This window comes from Pseudophryne corroboree, chromosome 1 (genome assembly GCF_028390025.1).
Source record: "Pseudophryne corroboree isolate aPseCor3 chromosome 1, aPseCor3.hap2, whole genome shotgun sequence".
NCBI lineage: Eukaryota > Metazoa > Chordata > Amphibia > Anura > Myobatrachidae > Pseudophryne > Pseudophryne corroboree.
Genome location: NC_086444.1, coordinates 611,450,164 through 611,463,977, shown reverse-complemented (window position 1 = coordinate 611,463,977; position 13,814 = coordinate 611,450,164). Strand labels below are relative to the sequence as shown.

At 44.5% G+C, this 13,814-nt stretch overlaps 1 protein-coding gene across 1 annotated transcript in view; it reads right to left on the bottom strand.

The window, feature by feature from the left end:
* The window catches only part of USE1 (unconventional SNARE in the ER 1), a 250,328-nt gene that overhangs the window by 94,348 nt on the left and 142,166 nt on the right, over positions 1 to 13,814 (bottom strand). The window contains exon 3 of the mRNA XM_063914391.1: positions 9,419 to 9,497. Within this exon, the coding sequence (XP_063770461.1) occupies positions 9,419 to 9,497 (79 nt within the window). The remainder of the gene's footprint in view (positions 1 to 9,418; positions 9,498 to 13,814) is intronic.

Here is a 13,814-nt window from a genome sequence, read left to right as displayed (position 1 = left end):
CCTCAGGACAATTCTGTCTCGGAGGTCTACAGACAATTCCTTTGACTTCATGCTTGGTTTGTGCTCAGACATGCACTGTCAAGTGTGGTACCTTATATAGACAGGTGTGTGCCTTTCCAAATCATGTCCAATCAACCGAATTTACCACGGGTGGACTCCAATTAAGCTGTAGGAACATCTCAAGGATGATCAGTGGAAACAGGAAGCACCTGAGCTCAATTTTGAGCTTCATGGCAAAGGCTGTGAATACTTATGTACATGTGATTTCTTAGTTTTTTTATTTTTAATAAATTTGCAAAAATCTCAGAAAAAGCTTTTTTCAGGTTGTCATTATGGGGTATTGTGTGTAGAATTTGGAGTGAAAATTTTTATTTATTCCATTTTGGAATAAGGCTGTAACATAACAAAATACTTTCCAGATGTACTATATCTTATATATATATATATATATATATATTCTATTTCCTGGCTACTTACCTTGCACATCTTTTCTGCTGCTGCGTCCTGAGGACGGGGTACTTCTGGGGACCAAAACGTTGACTTCATGCACTTCATGATGTGAACTCTTCTGATATTAAAATTCACTACATGTTGGTGAGTAAAAGAAAGTGTGTACCTGCGCTAGCTGACAAATTGATAAGAGATGGTTTGCTTTGTGTATAGAATTATAAACAATTTATTAACATTACATATAAAAACAATTAAAAAAGGAAGAAATATATCCCTATTACCACTAATTGGTAGAGTTCATTCGTCTTATCTGGATAAGCTTGTTTTGTGCAGTATGCCACTTTCTTATATGACCAATAGTCCAATCCTTATGACTAGGACAATCTCCCCAGATGTATACACTGTAGTATGCAGATAATTACCGGATCCACAGAAATGTAGGCATCAGCATTAGGACAAGTCCATTTACAGCTGTAGGTGTGGGCCAACCGGTTGAGTGTGTTTCATCCAGTGATGGGAGGGAGAGTCCAATTTTTGCCAGAGGATGACAGAGGTCCCGTGAGTCCGTTAAGAAAGTGGAGTCCAGATAAATGTATGAAAAGCTCAACGCGTTTCACTGGCACAAGTATAATCCAGCTTCCTCAGGAGGATGCCTACATTTCTGTGGATCCGGTAATTATCTGCATACTACAGTGTATACATCTGGGGAGATTGTCCTAGTCATAAGGATTGGACTATTGGTCATATAAGAAAGTGGCATACTGTACAAAACAAGCTTATCCAGATAAGACGAATGAACTCTACCAATTAGTGGTAATAGGGATAAATTTCTTCCTTTTTAATTGTTTTTATATGTAATGTTAATAAATTGTTTATAATTCTATACACAAAGCAAACCATCTCTTATCAATTTGTCAGCTAGCGCAGGTACACACTTTCTTTTGCTCCAGTTTATATTTTGAGGATTTGACCTTCCTCATACCTGCTGCAGTTGGTTGCGCACTTACACATTCTCTCCTTTTGTTAACATGTTGGTGAGTGCCTGAACAATAAAACTCTAAGTCAGCGGTTAAACCCGTGGTACTCGTACCCCCGGGGGTAAGCTGTGGACTGCTGGGGGGGTACTTAAAAGCAAAGCTGGTAATGGCGGATCCAGACAGGGGTGGAAAAGACGATCGCCCCCCCCCCCCCCCACACACACACACATGCCTCTGCACATGTGAGAAGCCGACACCCTCCATGACGATCATATGTGGCAGCCGCAGCCTGCCCTGGCAGCACTGACAGGCCGGAGCCTGCCGCCGCTGAGAGTCACTGGGATGTGGTCAGGGATTGGGGTGCTCACACTGCTGCATGTAGCGACCAAGGTCTCCGCTGAATGATACCCCCGAGGGCTCCTGTGCAGCACATCCTGGGCGCTCAGAGGGGGGGGGGGAGCCCCCTAAACCTCCGTTAACCCCATGCAGGCTGCCTGTCTTCATTTGAACCTGATTTTTTTTTAAACTAAATGAAACAAGCTTAAGGATCGCATTGAAATTATTAAGAGCCACATTTAAAGACATGTATATCAAGGTAAAACTTGTACTTGTAATACTGTTTTTGTTTTTTAGTTAGGCCGCAAAAAAAAACATTTTAATAAAAATTGTAAAATGTAAAATCAAAACTAAAAGCCCAGAAATGCCATTTGATTATTTAGCTAACCTAAGAACATTACTACCTAACAAAAACAAACTTTTCTGACGAGGACGGATGGGTGGAGGGAATTTATGAGATGAGGGGGTGCTCAAAAATTTAAAGCATAATCATAGGTATTCCCAATAGGGTGGTGGTCCGCGTCACCACCCGAGGGAGAATATAATAGTGTGGGCCTGAAGCGTGGGGAGCGCAGCAAGCCCACGAGGGGACATGCTGCACTCGATGTCAGGATTTCGGCGTCAGTTTTTCAACAACCGCGATCCCAACTGTTGGGAAATCATACTGAATTCATCCTGACTAGCACTTTCATAATAGTTTTTGTCCCATTTCATTACCACCTGTCAACCTACCATACAGCTCCAAAGGATCTGTCTTCACCTACAGTACTTCATCCTATTACCCTCTTTTGGGAAACTTCTCCTATAAACACCATAGCCTTAGTATATTATGTAGTTGTGGAATTTAAGGACTTATCTTCTGCTACTCAGCATAAGCTTCCTGCTCTCTCCGTTAAAGCCTTTTGCTTCAATGTTCATCACATGTGAAACAGCTCACTTAAAAAGGACAGTAGAAGTACTTCACAAGGTGTCCATGCCCTTCTACATGGACAATTTTTAACTATGCAGAGGACACTGGAGTACTAAATGAAAAGCACTTACGTCCCAATAAGATCTGCTTGACAAACACAGTTTGTATATTTAGAGAAGGCAAAAAGACGTAAAGCCAGATAAGTGAGTTGGATTTTCATAGTCTACCTATATCATTTTCTTTTTTCCAGGATCAAAAATAATTACCAGATACTTTATCAATGTAGTTTTCTCCATCAGAAAGGTTTTCCATGGACAGAAAAAATAAGATTTTAAACCTACCGGTAAATCTTTTTCTCGTAGTCCGTAGAGGATGCTGGGGACTCCGTAAGGACCATGGGGATAGACGGGCTCCGCAGGAGACATGGGCACTTTAAGAAAGACTTTAGGTCTGGGTGTGCACTGGCTCCTCCCTCTATGCCCCTCCTATAGACCTCAGTTAGAGAAACTGTGCCCAGAGGAGATGGACAGTACTAGGAAAGGATTTTTGTTAATCCAAGGGCAAGATTCATACCAGCCACACCGTATAACTTGTGTATCAAGTAAACAGTTAACAGTATGAAAAAATAACGTAGCATCAGTCCAACCTGATGGAACTATAACATAACCCTCATGTAAGCAAAACTATATACAAGTCTCGCAGAAGTAGTCCGCACTTGGAACGGGCGCCCAGTATCCTCTACGGACTACGAGAAAAAGATTTACCGGTAGGTTTAAAATCTTATTTTCTCTAACGTCCTAGAGGATGCTGGGGACTCCGTAAGGACCAGGGGATTATACCAAAGCTCCCAAACGGGCGGGAGAGTGCGGATGACTCTGCAGCACCGATTGAGCAAACAGGAGGTCCTCCTCAGCCAGGGTATCAAACTTATAGAACTTTGCAAAGGTGTTTGACCCCGACCAAGTAGCAGCTCGGCACAGCTGTAGTGCCGAGACCCCTCGGGCAGCCGCCCAAGACGAGCCCACCTTCCTAGTGGAATGGGCCTTAACCGATTTCGGTAACGGCAAACCTGCCGTAGAATGCGCCTGCTGAATCGTGTTACAGATCAAGCGAGCAATAGTCTGCTTTGAAGCAGGGCCGCCAACCTTGTTGGCTGCATACAGGACAAACAGTGCTTCTGTTTTTCTGATCCTAGCCGTTCTGGCCACGTAAATTTTCAAAGCCCTGACCACATCCAGGGACTCGGAATCCTCCAAATCACGTGTAGCCACAGGAACGACAATAGGTTGGTTCATATGAAAGGATGAGACCACATTAGGTAGGAATTGAGGACGGGTCCGCAATTCCGCTCTATCAATATGGAAAACCAGATAGGGGCTTTTATGTGATAAAGCCGCCAATTCTGAAACTCACCTAGCCGAAGCCAAGGCTAACAACATGACCACCTTCCAAGTGAGATATTTCAACTCCACTGATTTAAGTGGTTCAAACCAATGTGACTTAAGGAAACTTAACACCACGTTAAGGTCCCAAGGCGCCATCGGAGGTACAAAAGGAGGCTGAATATGCAGTACTCCCTTCACAAAAGTCTGTACTTCAGGTAAAGAGGCCAATTCCTTTTGAAAGAAAATGGATAAGGCCGAAATCTGAACTTTAATGGAGCCTAATTTTAGGCCCAAATTCACTCCAGATTGTAGGAAGTGAAGAAAACGGCCTAGATGGAATTCTTCCGTAGGAGCATTCCTGGCCTCACACCAAGAAACATATTTACGCCATATTCGGTGATAATGTTTAGATGTCACGTCCTACCTAGCCTTTATCACCGTAGGAATTACCTCATCCAGAATTCCTTTTTCCGCTAGGATCCAGCGTTCAACCGCCATGCCGTCAAACGCAGCCGCGGTAAGTCTTGGAACAGACATGGCCCCTGTTGTAACAGGTCCTGTCATAGAGGAAGAGGCCACGGATCTTCTGTGAGCATTTCCAGCAGATCCGGATACCAGGTCCTTCTTGGCCAATCTGGAACAATGAGAATCGTTCTCACTCCTCTTTTTCTTATTATTCTCAATACCTTGGGTATGAGAGGAAGAGGAGGAAACACATAAACCGACTGGAACACCCACGGTGTCACCAGGGCGTCTACTGCTACCGCCTGAGGATCTTTTGATCTGGCGCAATACCACTGTAGCTTTTTGTTGAGATGGGATGCCATCATGTCTATCTGGGGCAGTCCCCACTGACTTGCAATCTGTGCGAAGACTTCCCGATGAAGTCCCCACTCCCCTGGATGCAGGTCGCGTCTGCTGAGGAAGTCTGCTTCCCAGTTGTCCACTCCCGGAATGAACACAGCTGACAGCGCGCTTACATGATTTTCCGCCCAGTGAAGAATCTTGGTGGCTTCCGCCATTGCCACCCTGCTCCTTGTGCCGCCTTGGCGGTTTACATGAGCTACTGCGGTGATGTTGTCTGACTGGATCAGAACTGGTTGGTCGCGAAGTAAGTTCTCCGCCTGCCGTAGGGCATTGTATATGGCCCTCAGTTCCAGTATGTTGATGTGAAGACAAGTCTCTTGACTTGTCCAGAGTCCTTGGAAGTTTCTTCCCCTTGTGACTGCTCCCCTCCCTCTGAGGCTCGCGTCCGTGGTCACCAGGATCCAATCCTGAATGCCGAACCTGCGTCCTTCCAAAAGGTGAGCACTCTGCAGCCACCACAGGAGAGATACCCTGGCCCTGGGGGACAGGGTGATCCGCTGATGAATTTGGCTTCAATAGGTTCTTGACTAGAATCATGAGTTCCTGAGCCTTTTCTATCGGGAGAAAAACCTTTTTCTGGTCTGTATCCAGAACCATGCCCAAGAAGCTCAGACGAGTCGTAGGAACCAGCTGCGACTTCGGGATATTGAGAATCCAGCCGTGTTTCTGTAACACCTTCACTGAAAGTGACACACTGTTCAGTAACTTCTCTCGTGATCTCGCTTTTATGAGGAGATCGTCCAAGTACGGGATAATTGTGACACCCTGCTTGCGCAGAAGCACCATCATTTCCGCCATTACCTTTGTGAAAAACCTCGGGGCCGTGGAAAGCCCAAATGGCAACGTCTGAAATTGGGAATGACAATCCTGTACCGCAAATCTCAGGTACGCCTAATGAGGTGGATATATGGGAACATGAAGGTATGCATCCTTTATGTCCAGGGATACCATAAAATCCCCCCCTTCCAGGCTGGCGATGACCGCTCTGAGCGATTCCATTTTGAACTTGAACCGTTTTAAGTATAGGTTCAGGGATTTTAAATTCAATATGGGTCTGACCGAACCGTCCGGTTTCGGAACTACAAGCAGGGTGGAATAGTTTTCCTTCCCTCTCTGAAGTAGGGGAACTTCGACCACCACTTGTTGAAGACACAATTTGTGAATAGCATTTAACACTATCTCCCTTTCCAGTGGATAAGTCGGTAGAGCCGATTTGAAAAATCGGCGAGGAGGCACCTCTATGAATTCCAGCTTTTATCCCTGAGAAACAATTTCTATTGCCCAGGGATCCACCTGTGAGTGAACCCAGATGTGGCTGAAAAGTCGAAGACGTGCCCCCACTGGGGCGGGCTCCCCCAGCGGAGCCCCAGCGTCATGCGGTGGATTTTGCAGAGGCCGGGGAGGATTTCTGTTCCTGGGAACTAGCTGTGCTCTGCAGCTTTTTACCTCTGCCCTTACCTCTGGCAAGAAAGGACGATCCACGCACTCTTTTGCTTTTATTTGAACGAAAGGACTGCATTTGATAATGTGTCGCTTTCTTAGGTTGTGAGGGAACATAAGGCAAAAAATTCGATTTACCTGCCATAGCTGTGGAGACCAGGTCCGAGGGACCTTCCCCAAACAATTCCTCCCCCTTGTAAGGTAAAACCTCAATATGTCTTTTTGAGTCGGCATCACCTGTCCACTGCCGGGTCCAGAGGACTCGTCTAGCAGAGATTGACATAGCGTTTATTCTGGAACCCAGTAAACTAATGCCTCTTTGAGCATCCCTCATATATAAGACAGCATCCGTTATATGGCCTAGGGTCAATAAAATGGTATCCTTATCTAGGGTCTCAATTTCCGCTGATAAGGAATCTGTCCATGCTGCAACCGCGCTACAAACCCAGGCCGACGCAATTGCCGGTCTGAGTAAAGTACCAGAATGTGTGTAAATGGATTTCAAGGTAATCTCCTGCTTGCGGTCTGCAGGATCCTTGAGGGTAGCCGTATCTTGTGATGGCAGCGCTATCTTTTTTGACAAGCATGTCAACGCTTTGTCCACCTTAGGGGATGATTCCCACCATACCCTGTCCGTTGGCGGGAAAGGATACGCCATAAGAATCCTTTTGGGAATCCGCAGTTTTTTGTCTGGAGATTCCCAAGCTTTTTCACATAATTCGTTCAACTCATGTGAGGAGGGAAAAGTTACCTCGGGCTTTTTTCCCTTATACATGTGTACCCTCGTGTGAGGGACAGGGGGTTCCTCTGTGATATGCAACACTTCTTTTATTGCAATAATTATATATCGAATACATTTTGCCACTTTCGGCTGTAACTTTACATCATCGTAGTCGACACTGGAGTCCGAATCCGTGTCTGTATCAGTGTCTGCTATTTGGGATAGTGGGCGCTTCTGAGACCCTGAAGGTCTCGGCGACATAGGGACAGACACGGGTTCATACCCTGACTGTTCCTTAGCCTCAGCTTTGTCTAATCTCTTGTGCAATAAGTTCACACTAGCACTTAAAACATTCCACATATCCACCCAGTCAGGTGTCGGCACCGCCGACGGAGACCTCACATTCATACGCTCCCCCTCCTCTCTAGGTGAGCCTTCTACCTCAGACCTGTCAACACACGCGTACCGACACACCACACACACAGGGAACCTCTTATCTGAACACAGTTTCCCCCACCAGGCCCTTTGGAGAGACAGAGAGAGAGTATGCCAGCACACACCTCAGCGCTGTATGACCCAGGACAAAAACACAATAATATTATGTTTACCCAGATAGCGCTGTTTACATATACATATGCGACAATTTTGTGCCCCCCCCCCCCCCCCCCCCCTCTTCTTTAAAACTCTCTGTCTACCGTGGTATAAGCAGGGGAGAGTCCGGGGAGCTTCCTCTCAGCGGTGCTGTGGAGAAAAAAATGGCGCTGTGAGTGCTGAGGGAGAAGCCCCGCCCCCTCGGCAGCGGGCATCTGTCCCGCTGAAAATCTCAAAATTTGGCGGGGGCTCTTATATATGTACAGTGCCCAGCTGTACATATACTTATTTTTGCCAAAAGAGGTCTACATGCTGCCCAGGGCGCCCTGCACCCTTACAGTGACTGCCGTGTGTGAGGTGTATGGGAGCAATGGCGCACAGCTGCAGTGCTGTGCGTTACCTCAGTGAAGATCATGAAGTCTTCTGCCGCCTCTGAAGTCTTCTTTTCTTCTCATACTCACCCGGCTTATATCTTCCGGCTCTGCGAGGGGGACGGCAGCGCGGCTCTGGGACGGACGGCGAGGGTGAGACCTGCGTACCAATCCCTCTGGAGCTAATGGTGTCCAGTAGCCTAAGAAGCAGAGCCTTGAAACTCACAGAAGTAGGTCTGCTTCTCTCCCCTCAGTCCCTCGATGCAGGGAGTCTGTTGCCAGCACGCTCCCTGAAAATAAAAAACCTAACAAATATACTTTGTCAGGAAGCTCAGGAGAGCTCCCTGAAGTGCACCCATCTCCTCTGGGCACAGTATCAAACTGAGGTCTAGAGGAGGGGCATAGAGGGAGGAGCCAGTGCACACCCAGACCTAAAGTCTTTCTTACAGTGCCCATGTCTCCTGCGGAGCCCGTCTATTCCCATGGTCCTTACGGAGTCCCCAGCATCCTCTAGGACGTTAGAGAAACTATTATTCCCTCAATAAGCATCAAGCTGTGATAAGGTCAGACTTATGTACTCAAATTTCTGAAGCTCAGCTTCATTCTCAGTCTATTCCTACAAGAGCTACAATATATTCCAGCTTGACTATAAATTGGCAGATTCACAACGGGCCAAAACAGATCTCAGACTCCATTCAGGGAACTTCCTGATGGCCCAAATGAATGGATAAGGTAAAAGGTAAAACTATGTAGCTATTTGCAACATTTGAGCTAGGAGGAAAGTAGTTATTTACATGCCTTGTGGTTCTTCAGAGTCAGCCCTTACCACTCTCTTTCCAAACCATGCAAGCTCTTTTCATTAAAGAGATTTTGCCACAGACTAGCTATCTGAATGACACTGCAAATTTGGGTTGATAAAATTTCTGTTTATCTTCATTCAACCACTCACATACCAATTGTCTTACAGAGTAACTGGATTCTAGAACAGTTCTTGAGATGCACTTCCTCAAACAACCAGGGTGACACGGCATCTGTCCTTATATGTCCCATCAGCACCCTCAGTCGCTAGTTATCCAGTGTTATGCTATTCTTCTGACTGGATCATCAGACAGGACAGTTCAGTTTCCAGAATAGTTATTTTAGAAGCTACCTGTGCATTGTATCCCCCACTGCAATCTGTAAAGGCCAGTGTTATAACAGGTGAGTCAATCTATTTGGCACACTGATATTTATTTAAGCATAAATACATTATATGAAGTAATTTCATGTATATTTTTTAGATTTCTAAACTATGTTAAAGTCAGTTTCTTCTTGATTTAAAAAATAAATAAAAAATCCACGTAGCCTTTTTCCGCAGCACAAATTCTTACCAATTTTTCAGCTTCTAACAGTCCCTTTAGAAAATCCACTTTTCTGGAATACTCAATCACTAGTTCTGGAGCAGGCTTCCTGTTGAGGAAAGACAGACCGTTGACACATTTTATAACACAATCGGTTACTACTTTTGTGCTACGAATCTTCACTACGAAGCTTCCAGCAAATAAAACCTTCTTTGCATGGTTCCAAACTGTGCCAGAAAAGAGTTTTTCTGTAATTGTTTTTCTTCTGCTTATTTGCAGACAGCAACCTAGTAACCATGACACATTTATATCATGAGAATAACCAGACAAAAGGGAAATCCTGTTCTAAGACATTTTGTAAGGATGTAAAATATCAAAACATCATTTCGGAAATGATGTCTGTAGCCACATTAAGTAGAACTTTTTTGATACAAAACTCTGTATCCTGTTTCCTAACACATAATAACCTTTTAGCCACTATATTCAGGGATAGACGGGGGTCACGTGTTTTTTTTTTGTTTTGTTTTTGCAAGGGTACTTAATACTTCAAGTTAAGTCAGATTTTAGGATTTATCCATCAAGTAACATTAAAACTGCAAGTAGATATTAGCAATGTGATATCAATACAATAACAACATTTAAACTCCATTCTATTTATCTATTACACTGAGAAAATAATGTTTACTCCACCCTCACAATTAATTCAATTAAAAGCAGGAAGCAGAAACGGTTCCTTAAACGTATTTAAATACGTCAATATGAAAGCTGTATATTTCCCCCCTGTTGCTCCGGAAACCATTTATTGTGCTATTTTTTACCAGTCTTCCTGTAATCCATACAATAGTCAGGCTTCTTGGATACATTTATTATGACACCAAAAACAAACTTTTTATTTATAAATAACACATAATAGATGTACTGTTTGTAGGAAGGATCTCCAGTAGGGTACTTTTCAAGCACATATTCAAACAATAACAAATTATTTTATAAAATATCTGAATTTTTGCATTTCACAAATAAATATAAACTTTTTTTTTTAGATTCACAGCTACAAAACATGTAACACGGACTAGCAGATTACTAGCTGTCTGAATGATTCATGAGAGGGACTTGTGCTAAAGCAAAGTCTTTTGATTGGTGTTTAGTCATGGTTAACCCTAAGGGTAACCATGACAAAAAAAGACAACACAATATAGATCATTAATCCCTATGAGTATGCGGTGGAGCATTTACACAGAGAAAATGTCAACATATGTGTTTATCTTCAGGACTTTGTTTAAAATCAGTGAGAGACAAAAAGGTGAAATATGCATTTCTATCACATCACACTATGCAACAGACTTGGGGGAAAATGCTCATCTTACTTTTCTGCACAAAGAACCTTCCTTATAATCTCATAAACGGATCTATTAAAGTGACTGTAGTATCAATATTAATATAGCAGATGAACTTGCATGATTGATGTGATGCAACACAGGATTGCGGAAGAGCTTTGCGTGTACCTTGATCAATATCTGGTGTATGCATTGGCTGTATTAAGTGTTTGATTAGATATTTATACGTAACCATTGGAAACCTCTATTATAATGGGCCCTACACAGTGGCCGATTACACTGAAAGATATGAATGATCTCATTCATTAATGAACGATATATCATTCATATCTCTCAGTGTGTATGCACCAACAATGAAAGCCCTGTGCTCGTTCATCGTTGGTGCCGGGTCGTTTATGCCTGCAAGCCAATATGGACAATATCGTTCTTATTAGCATGCAGGGCTATGGGGCCAAGTGACAGAGGGAGTGAAGAAACTTTACTCCCCCTGTCAACCTTCCCCCCCCCCCCCCCCGCGCTGTATCGCCTGTATCGGCCGTCGGGCACCTCGGCGGCCAATCGCGCACTGTGTAGGGCCCACTAATCTTAGCACACAAACCAAGATCCGGAAAGTAGATGTGTGGGGGCTTTCAAGGGGGGTACACACGGAGAGATCCATTCTTAAATTCTAAGCAATCTGACTAGATTGCTTAGAAATTTGGCACGGATCACTCCGTGTGTATGCCCATAGCAATGCCGACTCTAGAATTGGCATGTGTGCTGAGCTAGAACGCTCAGCACACATCTCTGGGAGAAATCTCCATGTGTGTATCCCCCTTAACAGGTATAATGAAGGCAGCCTACTCTATATATCTTTAAGAGGAAGTGAATTTAAGGACACATCCAATCAGTTAAATGGACAGTACATTAAGATCATATTGTTAAGAATTTCCATGACTGTATTTTAGTTACATGTTTACATTTAAGGTTAGGACTATACAAAATATAACCCCACAGTGCCTTTTATTCTCCAGATTACAATTGCCATAAAGTCACTTATGAAGCTTGCTGTAGAAATGAATACAATCATACGCCAAACAGCTCACTCACTACCTACAGCTGCCACCAACCAATGCTCCATGTAAAAGGAAGCATTCAACACAGAAGATGAAACTGCTCACAGAAATTCAGCAAAGTATTAATAAACCACTAGCTGGCAATGAAGGGTAAGGTGTGGCTAAACACCATACATCTTCCACAAAAAAAAAAGTTAATAATTCATTTACATAACTTAGATTTAACAAAGTTTGTTCATTAAAAAAGAACAAAAACAGAAATCCTATAAGTAATGAGAAGAACACTGTGTATGTTTTTGAGGTGAATGTACAATTAAATGAAGAACCAATAAACTATTTAATATTTAAAGACTTGCAATTAAATACATACATTATAAAAGAAAATAAGAATTTACTCACCGGTAATTCTATTTCTCGTAGTCCGTAGTGGATGCTGGGGACTCCGTAAGGACCATGGGGAATAGACGGGCTCCGCAGGAGACTGGGCACTCTATAGAAAGATTTAGGACTATCTGGTGTGCACTGGCTCCTCCCCCTATGACCCTCCTCCAAGCCTCAGTTAGGAACTGTGCCCGGAAGAGCTGACACAATAAGGAAGGATTTTTGAATCCCGGGTAAGACTCATACCAGCCACACCAATCACACCATATAACACGTGATAGGAACCCCGGTTAACAGTATGATAACAAATGGAGCCTCTGAAGAGATGGCTCACAACAAAACCCGATTTTTGTAACAATAACTATGTACAGGTATTGCAGACAATCCGCACTTGGGATGGGCGCCCAGCATCCACTACGGACTACGAGAAATAGAATTACCGGTGAGTAAATTCTTATTTTCTCTGACGTCCTAGTGGATGCTGGGGACTCCGTAAGGACCATGGGGATTATACCAAAGCTCCCAAACGGGCGGGAGAGTGCGGATGACTCTGCAGCACCGAATGAGAGAATTCCAGGTCCTCCTCAGCCAGGGTATCTAATTTGTAGAATTTTGCAAACGTGTTTGCCCCCGACCAAGTAGCTGCTCGGCAAAGTTGTAAAGCCGAGACCCCTCGGGCAGCCGCCCAAGATGAGCCCACCTTCCGTGTGGAATGGGCTTTTACAGATTTAGGCTGCGGTAAGCCTACCGCAGAATGCGCCAGCTGAATAGTGCTACAAATCCAGCGCGCAATAGACTGCTTAGAAGCAGGAGCACCCAGCTTGGTGGGTGCATACAGGATAAACAGCGAGTCAGTCTTTCTGACTCCAGCCGTCCTGGAAATATAAATTTTTAGGGCCCTGACTACGTCCAGCAACTTGGAATCCTCCAAGTCCCTAGTAGCCGCAGGCACCACAATAGGTTGGTTCAAGTGAAAAGCTGAGACCACCTTTGGGAGAAACTGAGGACGAGTCCTCAATTCTGCCCTATCCATATGGAAAATCAGATAAGGGCTTTTACAAGACAAAGCCGCCAATTCTGAAACCCTCCTGGCCGACGCCAGGGCCAACAGCATGACCACTTTCCACGTGAGATATTTTAAATCCACAGTCTTAAGTGGTTCGAACCAATGTGATTTCAGGAATGCCAAAACCACATTGAGATCCCAAGGTGCCACTGGGGGCACAAAAGGAGGCTGAATATGCAGTACTCCTTTGACAAAAGTCTGAACTTCAGGCAGTGAAGCCAGTTCTTTTTGGAAGAAAATCGACAGAGCCGAAATCTGGACCTTTATGGACCCCAATTTGAGGCCCAACGTCACCCCTGCTTGCAGGAAGTGCAGGAATCGACCCAGTTGAAATTCCTCCGTCGGGGCCTTCATGGCCTCACACCAAGCAACATATTTTCGCCAAATGCGGTGATAATGTCTTGCGGTGACATCCTTCCTGGCTTTAATCAGGGTAGGGATGACTTCCTCCGGAATACCCTTTTCCTTCAGGATCCGGTGTTCAACCGCCATGCCGTCAAACGCAGCCGCGGTAAGTCTTGGAACAGACAGGGTCCCTGCTGCAGCAGGTCTTGTCTGAGCGGCAGAGGCCAAGGGTCCTCTGTAAGCAT